The 22,875-nt window shown below is 51.1% G+C and overlaps 1 protein-coding gene across 5 annotated transcripts in view; it reads right to left on the reverse strand.

The window, feature by feature from the left end:
• Positions 1–10,386: 10,386 nt before the first annotated feature.
• The window catches only part of RRBP1 (ribosome binding protein 1), a 55,835-nt gene continuing 43,346 nt past the window's right edge, over positions 10,387–22,875 (reverse strand). For 2 of the 5 annotated variants that reach the window (XM_084623087.1, XM_084623089.1), the window contains 8 exons: positions 22,317–22,388; positions 21,989–22,084; positions 19,339–19,422; positions 16,252–16,374; positions 14,805–14,888; positions 13,515–13,613; positions 12,240–12,383; positions 10,387–10,885 (listed from right to left, as the gene is read on the reverse strand). In XM_084623087.1, coding sequence (XP_084479213.1) covers positions 10,847–10,885; positions 12,240–12,383; positions 13,515–13,613; positions 14,805–14,888; positions 16,252–16,374; positions 19,339–19,422; positions 21,989–22,084; positions 22,317–22,388 — 741 coding nt within the window. In that variant the 3' untranslated portion in view covers positions 10,387–10,846. The remainder of the gene's footprint in view (positions 10,886–12,239; positions 12,384–13,514; positions 13,614–14,804; positions 14,889–16,251; positions 16,375–19,338; positions 19,423–21,988; positions 22,085–22,316; positions 22,389–22,875) is intronic. The other 3 variants (XM_084623088.1, XM_084623090.1, XM_084623091.1) reach the window with 2 other exon arrangements.

The following is a 22,875-nucleotide window of genomic DNA, read 5'->3' on the forward strand; positions in this document are numbered from 1 at the left end:
CTGCATGTTCTCTGTGTTGCATTGCTGTTGAAACCTTCACACTTGCATTTTCTGATTAACTGGGCAGCTGCTCATGTGATATCAGCACACTTCTGCTTTTGTGATTGAAATCTATGAAGATCCATGCGGCATCAGAAATCATAGAATATCAGGGTTGGAAGGGACCTCAGGAGGTCATCTAGTCCAACCCCCTGCTCGAAGCAGGACCAAGCCCCAATTTTTGCCCCAGAGCCCTAAATGGCCCCCTCAAGGATTGAACTCACAACCCTGGGTTTAGCAGGCCAATGCTCAATGTGTCCTTAAGTCGAGGAAAAGTAAGTAGATTATGTTAAAAGTATCTCTTTTAGCATTTGTCCCAACTCATTCCTCAGCTAACTGGAGTGAGTAATACCTTCTAGAAGTTTCTGCTTTCTCAGGTGGCTGAAGTAAAAGTCTGGTTGAAGTCTACTTTCAGATAAGAAGTGCCACTCCTAGTTCTTTACTCAGACTTTGCTTTAACAAATAGAGAGTGAGCTGTTAAGGTGCAGCTGCAATCCACAAGAGCTTGTCAAGCACTGGATCACAACCTCTAGGGAAAATTCCTGCTCTACTTAAGTCAAGGGCAGTACTATGGGCCCAGGATTTCATTCCCTGTTTAACAGGATTCATTGTTAAATGGAAGAGTAAAGAAACCCATTGGAACGGCTTAGACTGGCAGGCAGATTCTGTCCTCTCCTCATGAGAGTCCTTGTGAGCATAGAGCTGCGACTGGTAGGCACACACTCTGGACCGGGGAGGCTAATGCCCAGTCTTCCAGCTGATGAGAGTGGCTCATAGCTGGTGGATAGGATACGGGTGTTTGGAGTAAAATGACTCTTGGTGCTGGCAGTATTCCTTGGCACGAGACACTGATGCTACTGCCAGAAGGTGTCCGAGGGTCATGCTACGCTGGGCTCTCTGCAGGCACCAACCACCCCCCCCCCCCCCCAAGTCCTGGGGTGAGTTACTGAACAAAACTTGTCTTCAACCTTCCCTACATGTCCTCTGCCTCTGCTTGTATGACCGAGCATAGACAGGGGGGAAGCTTAGTGTCAAAGAAAGGGATTTCATCACAGGTGTCAGCCTCAGCTAATCCTAGCCACATCTCCCTGACCTTTGCAGAGGAGCCTGACCTAGGAGCCACAGGCAAAATGAGAAGTGTGCCCAATGTCTTGTACCAATCTGTTGGTGTTGCTAGCAGAGAGGGCAGGGGAGGTAGGGATAATTCTCTACGAGTAGAACGTTCTCAGCTTCTGGGGCATGAATTGCAGTGGGTTTCTTCGCAAAGGAGGCTAGGTGTATCATGGCCACGTCCTCCAGGTGGCAGGACTGAGCAGAGATGTTTAAAAAGCCCAAGGGTCTGGCTTCGGTCACTTCAAGAGCCTGCTGAGTGCCTGCAGGTCCTGTGGGCTTCTTGGCTGGGGTTGCAGCCTTCTGCAAACATGGAGGAGCCTAAGACACCTACCCCCTGTCTGAGTGGGTGGGAGGGAACACACTCCTGACTCCTTGAGCTGCAGTATGCTTTCTCTATGGGCCATGCTGCTGGTGGACACACACACCCCTCCCCCGTCTCCCATCACCCTCGTTGCCCTTTCATAGTAAAATAAGCAGCGCTGCCCTCACAGCACTGGGCTCCTACTGGAAATGGGGAGCACTTGGCATACCGGTCATAGGAGCATGCCCTGGCAGACTTAGTCTAGGGTGACCAGATGTCCTGCTAGTAACCCATTTGTCCCGTGTCCCAGCTGCACATCGGTCAGCACGCCCTTTGTCCCGATATCGGGGACAGACCGCTCCAAGGCCCGGGGCTGGCGTGGCGGCACTTCCTGGGCACAGAGGGGGTCTCTGCGTGCTGCACCAGCTCCCTCCTGCCCAATCAGAGCTGCAGGGGTGGGGCTTTCAGGCACCAGCAGCAGGCAGAAAGCCCTCGCCCCCCCCGCCACACACACACACACACCCCGACCCCACCCTAAGAGCCAGAGGGACCTGCTGGATGCTCCCTGGGAGCCGCGCCAGGTAAGCACCACCAGGACTCCGCACCTGGCCGGTTCCTCTGGCTTTCAGGGGGCTCTCTGTGTGCTCCCATTGGCTCTTTTCCTGGCCCATGGGGGCCACAGAGCTCACGCTTGTGGTAGGCGCAGCACGTGGACAGTCTGGAGCCCCCCCCACCACCACCACTCTGATCCTAGGAGCCAAAGACCACCCAGCAGGGCTGGTGAGTGTGGTCTGGGAGGTGTGTTTAGGGTGCTGGGCTGTGAGTGTGTAGAGGGCACTGGGGGAGGTTTGTGTGTTTTGGGGAGCTGGGGGCCTGTTGGGGTGGGGGTGCTGGGCAGTGGGGGAGATCTTTGTGTGGGGCATTGTGGGAAAGGGCACTGGGAGGGAGGGAGGAGAAACCTGTGCCCCTGGCCCCATGGTGCGGGCTGCAGCAGGGGCCGTACACCACTCTTGCAGCTTCCTAGGGGTGTGCACCTGTGGCTCTCTTCCCCCTCCCCATCCTTCCACCCCCACCACACACACACACACACACACACCCCGCTTGCCCAATTGTGTCAGGGGACAAGAAGTGGGGGGGGGGTTCTGAGGGGGCTGGAAAGTTGGAGGGGGCAGGGCCCAGACTGCTTGGGGATGCACAGTCTTCCCTACCTGGCCCTCCATATGGTTTTGGAACCCCACTGTGGCCCTCGGGCCAAAAAGTTTGCCCACCCCTGGGCCAGGGTGATGCAACCCACACTACTGTCTACAAGTGGGGACCTGGCTCAGAGTGCTGACATCTGCTGTCCAAAGGATGAAATTACAGGTACAGGCCCCAGGGGCCAGAACCCCGACGCTGCTGCTCCAGTCCAGCTGACAGTGCTGGACTGGGGGGTTTCATTTTGCTTCTTCACTTGCTGGAGTAGCTCAGCACTGTTACGCCCTGGGAAGTCTGGCCTGACCCCATTACAATCCTGCTCTATACGCTTTCTTTGACCAGCTTTGGATGAGACTTTCCCCAAAGTTTCTCTCGCTCCTGGCATGGCCTATCACGAAGCATAGTCAGGTGCTGTATCGTGTCAAGAAAGGGAGAGAGGCTTGGGCAGAAAACCGTCCTATGGAATATCCGTTTCATATCCTCTCTCAGCAGCAGGATAGGCGTTAGTTATCTACAGCTAGGCACTCGGGCCACGTCTACACTGCAATGGAAGCCCAGCGGTCGAACTCACGCTCAACCTAACCCCCCTTCTTTCTACACACAAGATGCGCTGACCCAGAGGCCCACAGGGGTGGAAGGTCCAAGCCTGCATCAAGCTGGGACCTAAGGTTCAAGCCCTATTGCTTTGCAGTACAGAGGCAGGCCCCCAGACTCATGCTTTGGGAATCTACTAGAAGTATCCCACAATCCCCTGAGCCCACTTTCTTTCTCCTCTGGAGAGTCAAGTTTCGGGGGGACAAGTGTTCCTCACACTGCACCACAAAGGGCTAGAGCAGCCACAGGCTGGAAGGGCACGAGGAAGTCTGGGATATGGGTGGTTAGACACAGGCCTGCATAATGCAGTGTAGACTCTGGAGCCTCAGGACTCAAATTCCTAACTGGGGATGGGGAGAGGTTACAAATGAGTGTAGATGCTCAAGCCCTAGGTTAATAAAACCAGGGTCTGCTAACTCAAGTTCTACCAACCCTGGGCTTATATTGCAGTGCAGACACACCCTCTGATTCTCCTCAGAGCATATTCTGGGGCAAGTCCAGGATACACCCCTTAATACACTTAAAACTGCCTTCTCCAAACAAGGACACCCCACCAGAGAAGCAGATTGCCTAATGGAATGGGCCACCTTAATTCCCCCAGAGAACCTGCTTCAGTGTAGAAAAACCCACACTGACCTCACACCTCTACTTGTTACCTACCACCCCACACTAAAACCCATATGGGGTGTCAAACAGTTACAACCCTTACTTGATGGTGGGCATTTGGGTAAGATTTCTTTCAGGATGGAATCCCCTTCTGGCCTTCAAACACCTCCCCTGGCCACACCTCACCAAGCTCATCATCAGAAGCAAGCTCCCTCCAGACCGGGACCCACTAACTCAAAGCAGCCCACACCCTGCCAGAACGACAGATGCCAAATTTGCAGACATATCTCACAGCTGCAATGATCAACACCCCCCCAACAACAAACCTTTCAAGATCCATGTGTCTTACACATGCCTGTCACATGTGGTGTACCTCATCCAGTGAACTAAATGCCCCAGCAACAACTGCGTATGTGAAACCAGTCAGTCACTACGCTGTCAAATGAACTCTCAGAAAAATGATAAAAGATCAAACCAGATTACCCGTGAGCAAACACTACACAAAAGTGATCACTCCATAGCTGATCTCTCAGTCCTTGTCCTCAAAGGACCTGCACAAGACCTTCAAGAGATGAGCCTGGGTGCTTAAATTCATAAATTCTGCTAGACACCAAAAATTATGGATTCAGTAGCGAGACAGGATTTATGTTTTATACCAATCTATATAACCCACTACCCTCCTTTGTCCTGTGACAGCAGAGGTGTTAATTGACCACTTTCTCTTGAATGGTCTCTTGCAACGTGTTATTTCCTTATGCTTAAATCTGTTCCACCTCATATTGAGCGGGGAGACTCTTTCCCAGCCCTCTAGAAGAGCTCTGTGTGGCTCGAAAGCTGGTCTCTCTCACCAGTAAAAGAGATGACCTCACCCACCTTGTGTCTCCGCTTAGCTAATGTCACTCAGGGAGGAGTTCTCCTGGTGTCACAGCAACTTATACTGCATCTCCACTAGGGGGCCCTGGCAGCATAGCAATAGCCGCAAAGGCTGGGTCATGTAAATAAGGCCGTATTCTTTTATTAACCTATTCTACAACTAATACCACAGACACCAGCCCTTGATTAGCTGCAGCCTGCTGCTCCCAGCTCTGCCCTGCTGTCCTGCCTCCCAGTACGGAGAGCAACATTTCTCATGTGTGCAGCCACCTCCTCCCGAACAGTTGCTCCACGCACCATGAGAGGACAGTGGCTGGAGTGGAGGGGCCTGCGAGCCGGGGTCGTCACAAAGAGCATTGACCAGAGATGATTAGGCGGCAAGAACCACCCCTACAAAGCAAAGCTGGATTTTGAACGGTGAAGGGGTGCTGGGAAGGTGGCCTCATTATTGTGTCGGGAGACACCCCTTCCCCCGCACAATCCTGTGCCCCGTTTCCTGCGGGGAAAGCAGCTGGTGCCGTCGCTTGCAAGCTCATGCGAGGAACCTCAGCTTGGAGCAAAGCTGCAGCCTCCAGCGGAGTTACTGCGTGCAGGCGGATGGCCAAGGTGGGGACGTGAATGAATGGAAGAGGCACAAATCAGTTCTCGCACCCCATTTCCCCCCTCTTAGCGGAGGATTTCCGGGCCCACCAGCAGAGTTCAGACTGGGCCGGTCGTCACACACGGCTGCAGGCTACAGGAGTTCAAGTTCCTAATGCACAGATTTAGTTAGAATCAGCAACTCTCAGGCCCTGACGCTCTGGGTCCGTCTACAGCTTGAGCTGGGAGCGCGATTCCCAACTCCAGGAGCCATGTGCATGTGTCAGGGGACTGTTGCCCCCTTACTAACATCCAGTGGGGGTGTTTCAGCTGCTAGCTCCCAGTACTAAAGGGGGGGGAGGGTCGATGGGGAATCAGGACCCTGAGACTGCCAGTCCCTAGGAACAATGGGGAGAGGCCAATGCTCCAGGTCAGCCTGAATGACAGGGCGGGCATCCCCAGTGAATATTAGTAAGGGGGCAACAGTCCCCTTACACATGCTGGTTCCAACCAAGCTAGCGTCACTGCAGCCGGAAGGGCTAGCCACCCCACCTTCCACCACCCTAGGCATGTCCGTGGGGCAGCTAGCCTCTCCCACCGATCGTGCCACCCTGGCTACAGTATTTTTAGGGTACTAGCTCAAACAGGGCAAGCATGAATGTGCTTCCTGGAGCTGGGAATCATGTCCCTCCCCCAGCTCGAAGTGTCGACCTCCCCTTACTTACAGCTACTAGCTGGTGGCTTTGCTGTATCAGATACTAAGGATGGGATTTTCAAAGGGGGGGGGGTTGGAATTCAGGATCCTAACTCCCTTGGGTTCTTTTGAAAAGCCCAGCCTGCCCCACCCTCGATCAGGATTTTGGCAAGGGAGTACGCCCAATAGAAAGCGCAGGTGTGGCTGGGGTGGTAGGTGACAGCGGTGACCCCGTCTGCCTGGTACCCAGAAGAGTTAGAAGGCCCGGCTGCAGCAGGAGAAATGTACAAAAGGACTGCCCGGAATTAAAACCAAAGGGTTAGTCAGGAACAGCCTGGCTGGCTCAGCCCTAAGCTCCATCTAGCCTCATGACTGGGGCCAGCACCAGCTACTTCAGAGGACGGTACCAGACACCCAGCAGCAAGCGTCGGTGGCATAATCCGCCCCCGACATTAGATCTCAGCCTGGTCTCTGCTCGTTAGAGATTGGCTTAGGCCCCGAAGCACGAGGATGTTTTAACGATGGCTATCCTGGCTACCCATATAAAAGTCCAATTCCTCTTTGAATCTTGCTCCGTTCTTGGCCTCAACTACACGCTGTGGCAGTGAGTTCCCCTAGCTATAGCACTGGCCAAGGCGCTGCTGGTTTCCTGGAAGTGACGGGGTAGAGCAGTCTGTTCTACAAAGCTAAAGACGTTTCTTCTGGTGCTGGAGCTTTTCACGCCACTATGTACCCGCGTAGGACATACGCCAGCCGCCGGCCACTCTTTGTCCCCCTCTAGTGGCTGGTCCATGGAGGAGGTTTCGGTTTCATACAACTTGCGGGACAGGGCTCCAGCGGGAAAGGCTCGTGCTGGCAGAACGGCAGCTCCTGGGGTCAGACCCGCCTGTCGATATGAGCGTATTTAGATGCATCACGACTGGAAACAAAGTTGAAGAGTCTGAAGGGGCATCACAAATGGGAGCGGAGCAGGTTAGTTTATAGCCTAGGTCAGTGGTTCTCAAGCTCTCTCTTTTCCCCCCCACAGACCACTTGAAAATTGCTGAGGGTCTCGGTGGACCACTTCACGCTCTTTCCAAATGCTGTTTGTACCGTTAGCTAACTCTTGTAAAGCGCTTGGGATAAAAGCGCTCCATTAAAAAAAAAGTCTTTTTTTTTTGTTCTACAAATAAAAGCACAACTCATATTTTAATATCAGTAGTTTTACCTTTCTAATGCGATGGATGTGCCCTCTCTCCCGCACCGGGGCAGCCCCCCAAGCTGGGGCTGGGAAGGAGGACAAGGGGGCCGGGTGTCTCTCCTGACGCTGCCACAGCCCTGGAGCTGGGGAAAGTCGCTTCTTTTTCTGGCCACCGCAGCCCTGCACGTCCCAAATTCCCCCCCACCCCCTCTTCCCACCCCTCTGCCCCCTCCCACCTACCCCCTGTACTCCCCAAGGCCGCCACCTCACCTCACATGTGCATCTTCTCCAGGGTCCAGGCACCTAATTAGTGGAGTCACGCCTGCACAGCTCCACTAATTAGGTGGGTGGCCCTTCATTCTCTCGTGTGCAACCGTCCAGGCGTGCACCTTAGAGGGGCCTATCCACGGACCACCTGAATGGAGCTCGCAGACCACAGTTTGAGAACCTCTGGCCTAGGTCTACAGTAAAGTTTTCAACAGGGGCCTACGTCTTATTTTCAAGAGAGACTTAGGCCCAGATCCCCAGAGGTGATTAGGCCCCTGACTTCCACTGATGGCAGTGGATGATAGGAGCCTGAGTAACTTCAAAGACCTGGGCCTCAGGCAGCGGTGCAGAGCTGAGGAATCCCCTTACCTTCTCCCTGTTGCGGGGGAGATTCTCCAAGGCACCAACAGCGGCTAGTCCATGGGAGTCGGGGTGCCTAACCACCCATTTTTGTGCCTTTAAAATGCCCCCTAACCTTTTATGGAAAGTTATTTCAAATTAGAACTAACCAGCAGCCATGTTACCCTCCTGCCTCTGATGGGCAATCGTGGGAGGACTTGGCCTGGAACCCCCTATTCTTCGCACAGGCTAAGAGGCCCTATCCCCACCCCTCTGGGAACTGCAGCCCGGTTCTGAGCCAGTAGCTGGTACGGCACAGTCCATATCCAGCGCGGGCTGCCAGACCCCTCCAGGGCAAAAAAACTAGCCCAGGAGCCACTGGTGACGTTTAAGTGCCACGTGCCAGTAAATGGAAGGCTGGGCACGGGGCCAGTTGCCAAGGCAGCGAGACAACCTAGGGACGAGTGGTTTTCCTGAAGGCAAGAGGGGTGGATCCTGGGCTTGGAATGAAAAGCTAGGAGCTGTCCCAGCCATGCAGGGACTTTGCCCCATGCCTGCAGCCAGCCAGGGACATGACTGCATGCCCATGGTTAGTCAGCAGGTAATAATCACCAGTGAGTCTTCACCACGCCCAGGCTCTGGTGGCTGCCGAGCCTGGCGCACGGCTGGATTCCTGGAGCTGGGCTGCCGGCGGGGTGGCACCTCCAAGCAGATGGCGAATCCTCCCACCCGTCGCTGTTCAAATCAGTGAAGCTGTTGCTGCTCCAGCAACATTCAGCTGACGTGCAGATCAGTGTAAAAACCAGAGGGGGAGAGGAGCATAATCAGGACAGAGACCGAGCTCCTCCAAGTGTCAGCGAGCAAGCGGAGCAGAGCATCCCTCGTCGGGCTCACCTCCAGGAGCAGAAGCAGGGCTGAGTCACCCACGGGTCAATGCAGCCCTCGTCGGTTCCTGAACGCGTGGCTCCCAACAAGGTGCAACAAGCATAAGGCCCTACTCCAGCTCAGCATCGTATGGGATCAGGACTCACCTCCAAAGTCAAACGAGGGGCACCGCTCTGGTGCAATGGGGGTAGCGAAGGACGTCCCAGCCGGGTACGGCGTCACTAGGCAGCACAACAAAGCACGGTGAGATCCCCAAGAATCCTGGTTGGCACAGAAGCACCGGTCAGGCGGCTGCTGTTTAAATACGTCCCTGGGCTGCCAGGACGGTCCCTGTCGATGAGCTCCTGGAGCTAGAGTCCTTAGACTGAGCAATGCAGTGTGTCTTTGGGCCCTGCCGCCTGGTGGACTTCACAATCCTGCGCTAGGCACCCAGGGTCCCTATACCACGCCTGGGCAGAGGTAGCGGCCTATGAATGGCATTCACGGAAGCCAGCAGGCTGGGCCGGGAGCTGCCAAAGCTAGCCAATAGAAAATGCTCAGGAGGGGGTGTGGCCTAGGCCCCGCCCCCCAAATGAGTCAGACGCCGTTCCCCAGGGCACCACCCACACCCAGCCCTCTAGAGCCCTGCTGGAAACAAAGAGAAGGGTCTCTTTAGCCTCTGCCGACAAGAGGCCCAGACTCTGCCCCTGACTAACCCCACAGGGCTCTCACTCCAGCCTGGCTTGGAACCAACGGGGCTCCCTTTGATGCTAAAGCAGCCCATGCTTTGCACACGAACGCCTGCGGGACCACTGCAAACACAGGACAGTTCAAAATGTGTGCTTAACCAGTAAGGGGCGCAAAGGGGCCGGTTTAACATAAGCAAATCCACGTAGGTTGTACGGACCAGCACGCGCACCAAGCACCAGTTAAAACTGCCATTAAACAGAGAGGGACTTTGCAACCTCGGCTACATACACACAAGCCTCCTAACTGATCCCCACAGGATCAGACCAGCCGCTGTGTTTTCGCCTCCTCCAGTTAGGCCACTCATCTAACGTGTAGAAATGACCACCAGCAGGCAGGGCAGGGAGGAATTAGATCCTTCGAGTAAGACATCCGAAAAAAAATCTCACCCCTGACAGCACCGAGTCCCGACACAGCTCAGCTCCTACCGAACCGAAGCCAGCAGGAGTTTCGTCACCAACTTCAATGGCAGCAGAGATGGGCTCATGGCTCAACTGCGTTCAGAAAAGCTGAAGTCACAGCTTGGCCCTAGTTCTCCATAAAGCTCTTCCCTTCCCGGACAACTCCAGGTTCGAGGCTCACATGGGACGCAGCCAAAACGATGCAGTGGGGAAACTTCCTGGATCCCCAAGCTGGACCAGGGCACAGCTTCATCCAATGCAGCTGGCACTCCTGCCATTTCAAACCCGTCTTGCCAGCGCCCATAGCGGTCTTCAGTGCTCCTAGTACATGGCACATTCCCCTGACGCTCCAGGACCTTCTCTGGGACTTGCTCAAACCGTGGAATTAGGAGTGTTGTATTACTTCGCTCTCTGCTCACATCACTCATGAAAGAGCAAGAAAAGCAGAGTGCCACCTTTCCGTTCCGTCCTGTGGCTGGGGGATAGGGCCTCTGGGACACGGAGGGCTCGAGGTCTGTTATGATCCCAGCGCTTTATACCATCAACAGGGGCGTTTCCTGCAGGCGCCTCAAAATAAGACTAGCACAACCCCTAGTTAGCTACACCATTGGTTTAATTGCATTACCATCCAGAAATTCACAAGGACACTTGCCAACAGCCGCCTGGTAACAACAAACAGGGGCATCGTGTACCTTCCAGGCTTCATTCACGCCAAAAGACAAAAATTGCACTGATTGATGAACGAACAAACAGAGTGTCTTCCCTTTTCGCACATTCATGGATTCTGTTACTACAGAAGGTAAAGGCTTGGAAGCAGCTGGCTGACACAGTCAGGGCTTTCCCAAGGGAACACAGTATTACGAAAAAACAGTATGAAAATTCCTTTACAGATGTATGTCTGCAGTGTGTACTTGTATCCTTTTAAATCTCAAACTAGGAGGTTTTTGGGTCACTAATGGCTTGTGTGTCTTTATCTGCAGAGAACCGAGCATATATTTTAGGAACGTGTAAGGCATTTTGGTAAGTGGAATAGTAAATTCTAGATCTTAGACCCATCAGACAGAAGTTCCTTCCTTTGAACCATTGTCTTCCCCCTGGAAGAGAGAAAGAGCAGAGCAGGTTATAGGATTGTTTATAGAACACATTGTTTTTAGTAATTCAGGAAGCAGGGATTCTTAGGGACAGGGTTTATCTAACAATTATGTCAATATCATAATGGCAGAGACTGGATTCAACATTTGACTCAAGAACCCCTGATCAGTGATGTTAACATAAATGCCCTACAGACCAGATCTGGCCTTCTGGCCATGCAGTTAGATTAACTTTTGTTGGTGGAAGAGACACGCTTTTGAATTCCACAGAGCTTTTCTTCAAGTCTGGGAAAGGTACTCAGTGCCACAGAGAAATACAAGGTGGAAGAGATTAAGCATAAGGAGTTAACACATGTTGCAAGAAACCATTCAAAGTGAAGTGGGTAATTAATACCTCTGCACACATAGGAAAAGAAAAAGGAGGTTACAGATCCTTTAATGAGACATAAAACCAAGGTCTCTATTGAATCCATAATTTTTTTGTGTCTAGCAGAGTTATGAATTTAAGTTCCCAGGCTCATCTTTAGAAGGTGCATCAAATGCCTCAGCAACTACATGTGTAAAACCAGACCATCTTCATGTTCTCAGATGAACTCACAGGAAAACGATAAAAAGACAAAAAAATCCCACCCTATCACGTGTGGGTGAACTCTTGCTACAAAGCGATCACTCCACGTCTGACCTCTCAGTCCTCATCCTCAAAGAGAACTGGCACAACACCTTCAAAAGATGAGCCTGGAAGTTTAAATTCTGTGATGCTCCAAGTACTTTTCCCAGACCTGAAGAAGAGCTCTGCGGAGCTCAAAGGCTCGTCTCTTTCACCAACAGGAGTTGGTCCAATAAGAGAGATTGCCTCACCCACTGTGTGTGTGTCTCATATCCTGGAACCAACACGGCTACACCACCACTGCGAACAGTCATACTGTCCAGAATCTGACTTCTTGTTGAAAAAGTTGGTAAGGGGAAATGGACTTCTCTACTCTATGTCCTGCCACCGCTAAGATCAGCCTGGGCAGCGTATGAGTGCTCCTCTTGTAAAGTTCCCATTTTTGTATATTAGGCATGTACGTGCCCACGCTTGCATGACCTCTGAAAGATGGTCTCCTGGTTAAAGCACTGGGCCGGGACTCGGGAGATCTGGGCTCTGTTGCCAACTATCAGATTCCCTGCGTCCTCGGGCAAATCACTTCATCGCCGAGGCTACATTCCCCACCCTTTGATTCATCTATTACAACTGTAAGAGACGATCCCTTCCTACGTGTGTGCAGTGCTTGGCGTAACAGGGTCCCAGTCTCAGTTGTGGCTTCCTGGTTCGACCTGCCCACCGTTACGTTCCATTTGAAGACAGGTGCAATACCGTTTCTTGAAGCTGCTCTTTCAATTTCTTCACTGCTTCTCTTTCTTTGGCCAGTTGTCCCTGGGTAATCTTCAATAGCTCTTGGAGTTTGGTAGCAGCTTGTCCCAAGTCCTTCGTTAACTTCTTCTCCTTCTCAAGTCTTTCCTGCACACAATTGAAGTAAACTATTATTTGCAATAACTAGATCAATCGTTTTCTGGTCACTGGAGAAAGGGAGCAGCATTCACAGGCCGCTCTCACCTCTCAGAGCCCCTGGAGAGGTTTTTGCGATGGGGTTGCACTCTTTTTTGTTTGACAGTGGAGAAGCTCCCTGCATACGTAACTGATGCTCATCCCCACATTTCACAGGTTGCTCACCCTTAATGAGAGTCTCTGTGCAAGAACATAGAATCAAGACTTGCTTCTGCACGACAGGCATTTGCCAGGATCTCATCTCCCCACCAATTGTCTAGCCACCTTCTGTGCTGGGGCCAAAGCAATGGATGGCCCCGTCCAGCACAGTCAACTGACCCCATTCCTTCCCATATAAATCTGACTGGTGTCAGGAGGACACGCTGGTTGCCAGTCACTAGCCAACAGAGGCAGAGTCTCAGAGCTGCTCCTTACCTGCCTGCTCTCCTTCCTCACTAGTGCCATGGACCAATGGGAATGAGCAGGATGGGGCTCAGACTCACCTAAACACCCTGCCACACTTGATGCCAGGGTTGAAGGGAGAAGCAGCCCTAGAGTCTTATTTCCTCCCCCCCTCCACCTTACAAGGGCCAGATCCCACAGCCCAGGCCTGGGGAGCTCTGCCGGCTGCAGCGAGACATCGCACGAGGAAGGGCTGAAGGCGAGGCCCCAAACAGTGCAACGCCCGACGTGAGACATGGCTTCAGGATCCAGCCCTCAGGCCTGAGTCAGGGACCACAGCAATAGCAGTGAGCATGCCCCTAGTACTTACCCTGCGTATGGCTTCCCTTCCCTGGCTTGGCAACCATACCCCCTTACTGCACAGCACGCACGGTGCTGCTTCCAGGCTGCGTCAAAGGGCAGGGCTGCATTCTGGGCTGCTAGGGGGACCCAGACTTCCCGCTTCGTAGGTTGCAGCTGCCGGCATTGAGCGCGATGCCCTTGCCCCCTCCGGTCCCTCACAGGGTTAGGCCCGCAGGCTCGAGAATTCTCACCCACCGGGGCAGCAGAGAGAGACTGGAACCAAAATCTGGCCCAAGGCGCCCTTCGCCCGCCTGGGCTTGCAGACCCCACGCTGCAAAGGGGGGGCGTGCAGGGAATTACCTTCAGGTGCTGAACCTCCTCCGTTTCCGAGGATGCCACGTTTGCAGCAGATCTCAGCTTTTCCAGTTCCGCTTGCAAACTGCACACCGAGTTCTGCGCCTGTGGTTTCAGGAATTGGAGAGGTCAGTCCTACCCGAGTAGGATACTTGAGAATCCAACGGGTGGTTGTCAGACAGGGCGCAGAGGGGTCCAGAGGGCGTGGCCCAGAAGAGCAGAGAGGAAGCTCAGCTGGCCAAGAATCCCAGCGCCACATGGCAGTGGGTATAGTGACATTTATGCTTAGCCGTCGGCGCAGAGCTCCGCTACGCTGCAGTGAGTACACTGCTCTCAGTGGCTACACTGACGAATCACCTCAAACAAATCTCAGCTTAAAATTTAAAGGTAAACCCTCATGACCACCACGCGCTACCTTCTCGCACTGCATGTACCCGTGGCAGACTGCGAACAGAAACTAGCCGGTGCACTGCAGGCCTTGGCATTACTTGTGCCTGCAAGTTTGCCAGCAGAACGCACACATCAGGCTCAGGAAGTTTTAAAGATCCCTCTGCGGCCACGCCCCTCCCAGCAGCCATGATGGTTTACTCCTTAGAAAGAGGCAGGCCAAGGCAATATTTCAAACAGCCTTCATTCATTTCACGCCAGAATTAACGGGCTAGCATGTGCGCCCAGAGCAGACCCGTGTTCTGCTCCTCCACCGCCCCATGAGCAGCTGCGTGGAACATCGTAGCATTTTCCCCAGTAGCACTGGGGACAAAAGCAGCCAACCTGTCCTCCCCACATTTACAGGCCAGGGTCCTATTGGTTAAATTCAGGCTAGTTTTCCACTTTTTTGAAGAGCTGCCTTATAAAACAAAACACACTCCAACGAGAGCCAACTCAACCCAGCGGAAGCAGACTGTGGGAGTCGTTTTCCTGCAGCCCAGAGACAGACTTCACTATTTAAAGTAACTCATTGGGCTGTTACCAGCATTTTACAACAGGTGATTAAAGAACCAAACTTGTTGCTTTCAGTTTCAGGTCTTTGTCAGTAATAGGCATAGACAAAAGGCCAGAAGGGATGGCGACCATCTATTTTGACCTTCTGCCATCCCGCCCATATTAACAGCTTGGAAGAGCCCGCGTAATGAAAATTCTGCTATGCTGGTGATCACATACAGCCTTTCAAAAGGACTTTCCCCCCTCCATCGGTTTAAACACAGTCCTTCTGTCTGGGGGGGCTTCGCTTCCCTCCAAGTCCTTTTCACAGACAGCAGGCCAGAGAGTCCCACGCACACGCAGGTTCGAACTTACTTCTTCAAACTCCAGCACTAGCTTCTGCCTCAGTGCTTGCTCGTTATCCACATTTGCTTCCGTTTGTTCCAGCTGCGTTTTCAACTGCAGAGAAACCAAAGTGAATCAGTCACACTGGAAAGATCAACTGGAGCGGACGTGACACCGAAGCCTGCTACACGTAGATAAACGGAGACAGACCCTAGAGCTTTCCCCAAAGCCCTGAAGGGCAGCTGCCAGGCCCTGCTTCCAATCTCTAATCCCCAAAGGCTTCCAAGATTAAGCAAAAGGAAATCTCTAGCCAGTAGTTTTACACTTCCAGTCTCTGCCCAATTTGGTGCTATACTCCCCCCTTGTTCCAACCCCAGCAACTTGAACTGGAGCCGCTTGCAAAGGCCAAGAGTAGACTGACCCACCCATCTCATCTGACAGCTCCCCACCACTTGGGCAACACAGCACCTTGGGGAAAACTCCACAATGGACAGGATTAAGACCCAAAGAGCAGAGAACACAGCTTGTGGGGTCAGTACGCTAATGAGGAGAGAAAGGTTAGGCTGAAAGACTCTCAGTTAATTCCTGTAACCCAACTCCGGTTAGTGAGATTAGAAATCCAATCCTACGCAAAGTCTTTGCCCCTCTGAATTCTGATCCTTAGCTCAAGAACCCCTTTAAGACCAGAATTCTCCACCCTCCAAGGCCTCACATGGTGACTGCCCTCCCCTTGAGTAGACAAGGCAGCACCCTGTAAAACCAGCCAGAGAGAGTACATGGAGTTCAGTGTAATGGATTCTCTCACTTCAAGGACTCAGTGCATCAACTCTGCAGGACTCCCTGCCCACCCATCTTCTGACCCTGGATCCCCTAAAGCTGCCACTAAGCCCAGGAGTCATCCCACTGTCATCTAACAAGGAGGTCTCAAAAGCAGGGAGCAGTGCTCAAAGCCAGACCTCATTTCTGCTCAGAAAGTGATCAGATGATGGTCTCACTGCTAAGGCATGGGGCTGGGACTCTGGAAATCTGGGCTGGATTGCCAGCTCTGACACAGATATCCTGCATGACCCTGGGCAAGTCACTTCATCAGTTCCCCCATGTGTAATGCCACTTCCTTCCTCCCACCCTGCGTGATATCTACTTCAACAAAGCTCTCTGGGGCAGGGGCTGTCTGTCTCTTACTAGGTCTCTGTATAGCACGTAGCGCAATGGGGCCTTGGTCTCAGCTGGGGCCCACTAGAACTACGAAAAGAAAGTGGGTTTTTTAAATCCTCTCTTTACAAATGGGCCATGGTAAGAATATTTGTTACGTGAAGCTTGTTCCCCTCCCTTATCTAGTTAAGAAAATTAACCATCTCAATAGAAGCCCCAGAGAAACAGCACAACACACACGGTCTACAGTCATCAGTGAAGCCATACACAATTATCATGCAGGTGCCGAGCAGGAGATGGGACAAGTGCAGTCATTAATCAGTGCCTTAGCGTGCAGTGGTCTCACCGCCCTAACCTCGAGGGCCTCGCACTCGCTTGGGTCAGCCTGCGACCCAGCTGCTTCTCCATCATGCACGCGGTTCTTCATCTCCCTCAACTGCTGCCTGACCTGAAACAAGGACCAGCAAGCCTGGCTCAGTGACACACAGTGGCGGTCAAGGTGCGGGCGAAGCTTTGAGGTAGGGAGGGTGGCCAATGGAAAAGGCTCCTAGCGGCCAGCAAAAGTAGGAACGCAGCTGTGGTCAGATTTGTTCTGCTGCCTGAACAAGTCAACTGGAAGTTAGCTGAGCAACGGGGGAGAGATTCCCAGAGCTGCCTAAGAGGATGAGACACCCAAATCCCACTGCGCTCCTTCGGAAATCGCAGAAGGGATCCATGAAGATCCAACACAGCACATCCTCCTGAAACCGCCCAAAAGTAACAGTTCAAAGTTTATCAGACCAGACTCAGTGACATAAGAACAGCTGCAACCTCACTGGTATGGATGGGGTTCGCCAGGTACCCGCTGCAGTGAAATTCACCTGCCACGAACTCAACCCTATGGAAGGGTTACAAGAACAGACCCCGATCCTGCAGTGGAATCCCCACAGTCAGACTTCTCTGTTTACATGTGCTCCTAGGGTTCCTCAGAGACAAAAGGATCAGATCCAGGTGGAGCCAACTGGAGGATCAGGGCCAGAGCATCAGTCCATGTTTTCCAAGTACAGTAGCTGTTAAATGGATAGTCGGTAACATTACAGGGAGGGCATGGGGCTGATAAATTCAGTCTTGCTTTCCAACCAGGTCATCTGCGGAAGGAATCCCAAACACGGCTGATTTTGCAATGGATCCAGAAGACACCAGAGCTTGCATTCGAATTCTGTAAAGGATTTACTTCTCTGGGGAGCGGGACATTCACAGTGCAATAGCAACTGAAAGGCAGGGAACCACTTTAATACGACACTCTATTAACTGCCTGAGAACTCCTTGGTGAGCAGCTTATCACACAAAAATGACTCAACCATGATGGTGGGCGGGGAAGATCCTAAGTGGGGTCTTTCTACAACTTTTTTCTAAGCCACGCAGGCCAAAACTGGGGTCTGAGCAGGGACACTGCACCTTGCCTGCGTTTGTTTAAGGACCTTTATTTTTTAAAGTGATCTCCACTTCTGTTATGAACAGTAACATTCCCAATGAGAGCTGCAGAGCCAGCGGCTGCTATCAAGAGAAGCCAGCGTAGATTTCTACTCAGCTTGCCAAGGTGCCCTGCAGTCGCTCAACCCATTCCCAGTGTTGCCCTGCCCTTTACGGAGACGTGGGTTGGAAGGTTAGAAGATTTACAACCAGTCCTGTTCTGGGAAAAGAGATGAAAACAGAAGTTGCTAAATACCTGGAATTGCTTCCCTGTTTGACTGCTCTAATTACTCCTCCGCAGCGGGTATAGATCTGTGACAACTACCTGAATGATCCAAATGATTAGATTTACAGTGCATGCGAGGCTTTCATTATTCAAAAGAAGCTATAACCAGACGGTCCACTGAGGAGGGAGATTTTGAACTGCCTGGCTCTCGTCCATTTAAAAAGTGTAAACAACCCTCAGGATTTTATCACGAGTCTCCCAATATCAAACTCCTTTTCTGAAAGCTCCAGTTCCTGGAGTTACACAACTACGTGAGAACCACAGCTTTTGTTTAATTAATAAATAAATAAATAAAATAAATAAAGCTTCTAGCCCTCATGTTGGGAAAGAACAGCTTGAAATGTGAGCCTTAAGGTTCCCAACCCCGGAAAGCAATTAAGAATCCAGCATAAAAGATTCTGGCATTTTTAAGACAAACTCATGATTTGTTAACCCTTAGGAGTAGCAATCCTGTTAACTTTTTAACACTTCTTCTTACAGGGCAGTCACATCACATTGATCAAATGGGTTCAGAGACAGACAGGGCAACCTTCATAGATTTCTATGGCTAATTCCTACATACAGAAAAGCCAGTTTCAAAAGGAACCCAAAGAAAGATTCCTCCAGCCAACAGATGATCTATAAGGACATCTAAGGGACACTGGATGCCCTCAGGATCCCTCCCATAAGGGGACCTACTGCCAAATCCAATGGCAATCAACCAAGGAATGTGTGCACATATGTATTAGACAGACACTCTGCACTAAAATAATAAGGTGGCAAAATCAAGCACTCTTAACATAGGAAATGCCAGAATTAAGGCTACCTTTGCAACCTTGGCCCGTGTTACGCAGGAGGTCAGACTAGATTATTGCGTGGTCCCTTCTGGTCTTAAAAGTTGGTGAAAAGATTACACTGGCATTTCCCAATTTACGTGCTAGACTTCGCAACCCTAACATTCTTCTAATATAGTGGTGTGTGTACGCAAGGTACGGGGAGTGAGTCAATTTGTTATTTGATCCATGAAGTTGAACCCTGGACCCATGAGAGCATCATTCTCTGTGCCCAGAGAGTCAGTTCGCATGGTAACTCCTCGACACGCTGAAGATGACCCAGTAGCGCGTAAGTCCTGGCTGGGTTATATATATTTTACAGCAGCTTAAATTCATGTTTCCGCCTGGGAATTATCCAGCATAGCTGGAACCCTGAAAAATCTGGTCTAATCATGAAAGCAACAATGAGAAATCGCAAAGAGTTTCATGGTGTGAAACCCTTTGCCGCCTTCTTCAGCATGTTCAAAATACAAATCCCCCTAGCAGATGGTTCCACAGGCATTTGGAGTTGGACACAGTTGAAGTCAGACCCCATGCGGAGTTCAGTGGAGATCCAGTGTTGGCAGAGTTATGCCAGGATGAGAGTGCTTTACGCCAGTATAGCCATTCCTGAACACGAAGGGGACTTCAATCCACTTTGTAAGTTAATTCAGAACAATTTTGAGCATTCCCATGTAGACAAGCTCTAAAGATATAAAGGTACCTGTACCTGTGCATCAGTAGAGCTGCATCCACACTACAGATTGTACTGATACATCATTACAAATAATCACACCCCTCACCAAAATAGTTCTACAGAGACAACAACTTCTAAGTGTCGACCCAACCTTAGATTAGCTATTATCTAGCAATTAGCCATTACCAGTGCAAGCTCCTTGCTCTGTTTCTGTGCTTCTGCTTTTGCTGCGTCCAGCTGTTCTTGGGATTCAGAGAAGAGCTGTCTCAACTGGAAAAAAGAAGAGGGAAGTCAGCATCTGTGTTAGTGTCTGGAAGAAGCTTGGGAGTTTGGAGTGGCAGGGAGAAGAAGCAGCAGATCAGTTACATAAGAACGGATGTACTGGGTCAGACCAAAGGCCCATTTAACCCAGTATCCGGTCTTCCGACAGCAACAAGTGCCAGATGCTTCAGAGGGAAGGCACAGAACATGGCAATTAGCAAGGGATCCATCCCCTGTCATCCAGTCCCAGCTTCTGCTAGTAAGTAGTTTAGGGACATCCACAGCATGGGGTTGCGTCCCTGCCCATCTTGTCTAATAGCCATTAATAGGCCTATCTTCCATGAACTTATCGAATTCTTTTTTGCACCCAGTTATACTTTTGACCTTCACAACATCCCCTGGCAATGAATTCCACAGGTTGAATGTCAGCTGTGTGATGTCTGCTTTAAACCTGCTGCCTATTCATTTCATTTGGTGACTGCATTCTTGTGTTACATGATGGGATAAACAACACTTCCTTACTCATTTTCTCAACACCAATCATGACTGTATAGACCTCTATCGTATCCTGCCCAAGTTGTCTCTTTTCCGAGCTCAGCAGTCCCAGACTTTTCACTCTCCTCAGATAGAAACCGTTCCATCCCCCGAATCATTTTCATTGCCCTTCTCTGCACCTTTTCCAATTCTAATAGATCTTTTTTGAGATGGGAAAACCAGAACTGCACACAGTATTTAAGGTGTGGGTGTACCATGGATTTACATAGTGGCATTATATTTTCTGGTTTTATTATCTAGCCTTTTCCTGATTGTTCCTAACAATCTGTTGATATTTTTTACGGCTGCTGCACACTGAGCAGACATTTTCAGAGAACTATCCATGACGACGCCAAGATCTTTCTTGAGTGGTAACAGCTAATTTAGAGCCCATCATTTTGTAGAGATGGGATGATGTTTTCCAATGTCCATTACTTTGCACTTATCAACTGATCTCCCCAAGTTAGCCTGGCCCCTTGTCAAGGGATCAGGGAGCAAAGGATGGCAGGCTAGACCCTGTTTAGGAAGCTCTCAGCCTTGCCCAGCAGACCGCTAGGCCCAGCACTCAGCCCCTAGAACAGACGACACAAGAAAAACGTCAAGCAAGCACCCCTCAAGCAAACACACAAACAAACAAAATCTCACTCACCCCCTAGGCTCACGTAGGCGCTTCTCCTGCACCCAGAGAACCCCCTTGTAAAACTCGCCTGTTTGCTGCTCCTGTTCGCTAGTTGGTTTGCAAATACGCTAGGCCTCTCCCCTCCCACTTCACACCTCTGCTCTCCCAGCTGCTTGGTGCCCTCTTTCGTGCTGTCCTCCCCATTCGGGAGGGTTTCAAATTCAACCTGGCAAGAGCCTCTCTGTCCTAAGCTACTGCTTCCAGTGAGCCTTTCACACCATTATGCCACCCAGCATGCAACGCCTCACCTTGGCCTGCATCTGTTTACCTGACATTACACACCTTTGGGGCAGGGAGCGGTCTGGGTTTGTCGCACACTGTACACTTATGGTGCGAGGGCCAGAACAGCTAAATCATCAGTCAAGAGAGCAGCCTCTTTACTTGCCAGCATCTTGAAAGAGATCTATGACTGGCTTGCCAAAGAAGCCTGAGTTAGGCACCCAACTCCCACTACAATTCAACGGGACTCAGGTGCCCGACTCCCTAAGGCACCTTTGAAAAAACAAACAGGTTTGAGAGCCAAGCCTGAAGACTCGTAAAGCCCATTTTAAAGAAGTTGTTTGTCCACCTGTGAGCAGAGGCAGGCTAGTGAAATAGGATCCACATCTCTGGCGAGTGAAGGTGTAGCAGGTCCGGCCGGGGCCTAGCGGTCACCATGCCAGCCTGCTGCCCATTTCAGAACCACTCCTTCCCTTTCAAACCCTTCGGAGTTAGTCTGCAAATCGAAGACTTCTCTGTTCTAAGCAGTTCTTCGGCTTCTACGGGGACAGGAGGTGGAGCATCTCACCCTCACCTGGCCGGCTCGTTTAGCAAGGCCGACAGCAGGCAGCATATTTACACACAGACGCAAGGCTTTGCAAAGCCATGAATGACTGAGGAGTTCCGCTCTCACCCGAGCCAACCCCGCACTCTGTTCAGTACGCAAGCAGCTCTAGCTCAGTCCCACCTGAAGCTAACTCGGCTGCTTATCTTCAAACACCAGATTTGATGTTAAGACAAGCCCCAAAGACATAGCCTGGTGGGTCTGCAGGGAGAGGAGTGGGCAGTGCCCTCTGTGTCTTCTGACACCCATGGCTTCATTTAGCTTCTCCTTCTAAACCCTAATGCCAGGGGAATTCATCATCAGCCATTCAGAGATGCTCGGGGTGTTTAAAAACCTCAAAAGGAGCGACTGTTCTGCACAACTCTCCGTTCACTTCAAGTCAGGAATGGATCCAGCTGTTAACGAGGCAGATACCACCTATTCTCCTGGAGGGGAAGGATGAGCTTGCGGCTAGCACACTGGACTAAAGCTCTGGAGATTCCTGGCCCCGATTAGCTTCAGTCTCTCCCCAGCTCCCCAAACAGATGACCAACACTTACTACTTCAACTTCTTTTGTGTAGTTCTGGCGTTCTGAACTGGCAGTCTCCAAGTGATTTTCCAACTGTGCTTCCAGAAGAGAAGTATATTCCTTCAGCTGATTAAAACAAGGAGAGCCCAGTGATTTGATTGGTCACGATGTAGGTGTTCATCTGTTTGCATATCTAGCCTCTCTAGACCAGCAAGACCAATTCTCCCAACCTCCCTGCCCCCAGAGGGCTTTAGAAGAAATGATAAATCGCCTCTCTCTGGCAACATTAAAGGGAAGTTCTGGGGATGCAGCAGAAATTAGTACCCTTTCCTTCTGGAGTAGGAGAGAATGTCCATACCTGATCTGTGTTCTGGAGCTCTGCCCTCACCTGGTCCACAGCCTCTGCAAGAGATTTCACTTGGACTTGGGACTACACCAAGCATTGACCCCCCCAGAAAAAATGGAAAGAAAAAAAGTGTTAATAAGCCGTATTTCCCAGCATGGACTCTCCTCTAAAATGTCTCCTACAAGCGACTAAAAATGGCACAGTGCGGTTAGCCTCTAAACTCTTTGAGGGAGAGACCATTTGTTGCGTTTGTACAGCACCTGGCATAACTGGCGTCCTGATCCAGGATTGGAACCTTTAGGTGCTGCCGCATTACTAACCGTATCCAAAAAGGGACGACGATACAGTCATCCCTGCAAACTAAGCCAAGGATCTGAGAGTCAAGCTGGGTTCCTCCCTTCTAATGAGTCACCACTGCAATCAGTAGAATGTTTTCTATTGGCTGCATTTGATGGGAAAAAAATGGCTTTTTGAGGGCATTGACATTTTTGCTGAAGAATCCAAAAATAAAGTAAAATAAAATAAAATAAATAAATCACCACCACCTGAAATTTTTTTGGTTTTAAACTGA

Source organism: Lepidochelys olivacea (assembly GCF_965140295.1).
Source record: "Lepidochelys olivacea isolate rLepOli2 genome assembly, chromosome: 3".
In the NCBI taxonomy this organism is placed as follows: Eukaryota; Metazoa; Chordata; order Testudines; family Cheloniidae; genus Lepidochelys; species Lepidochelys olivacea.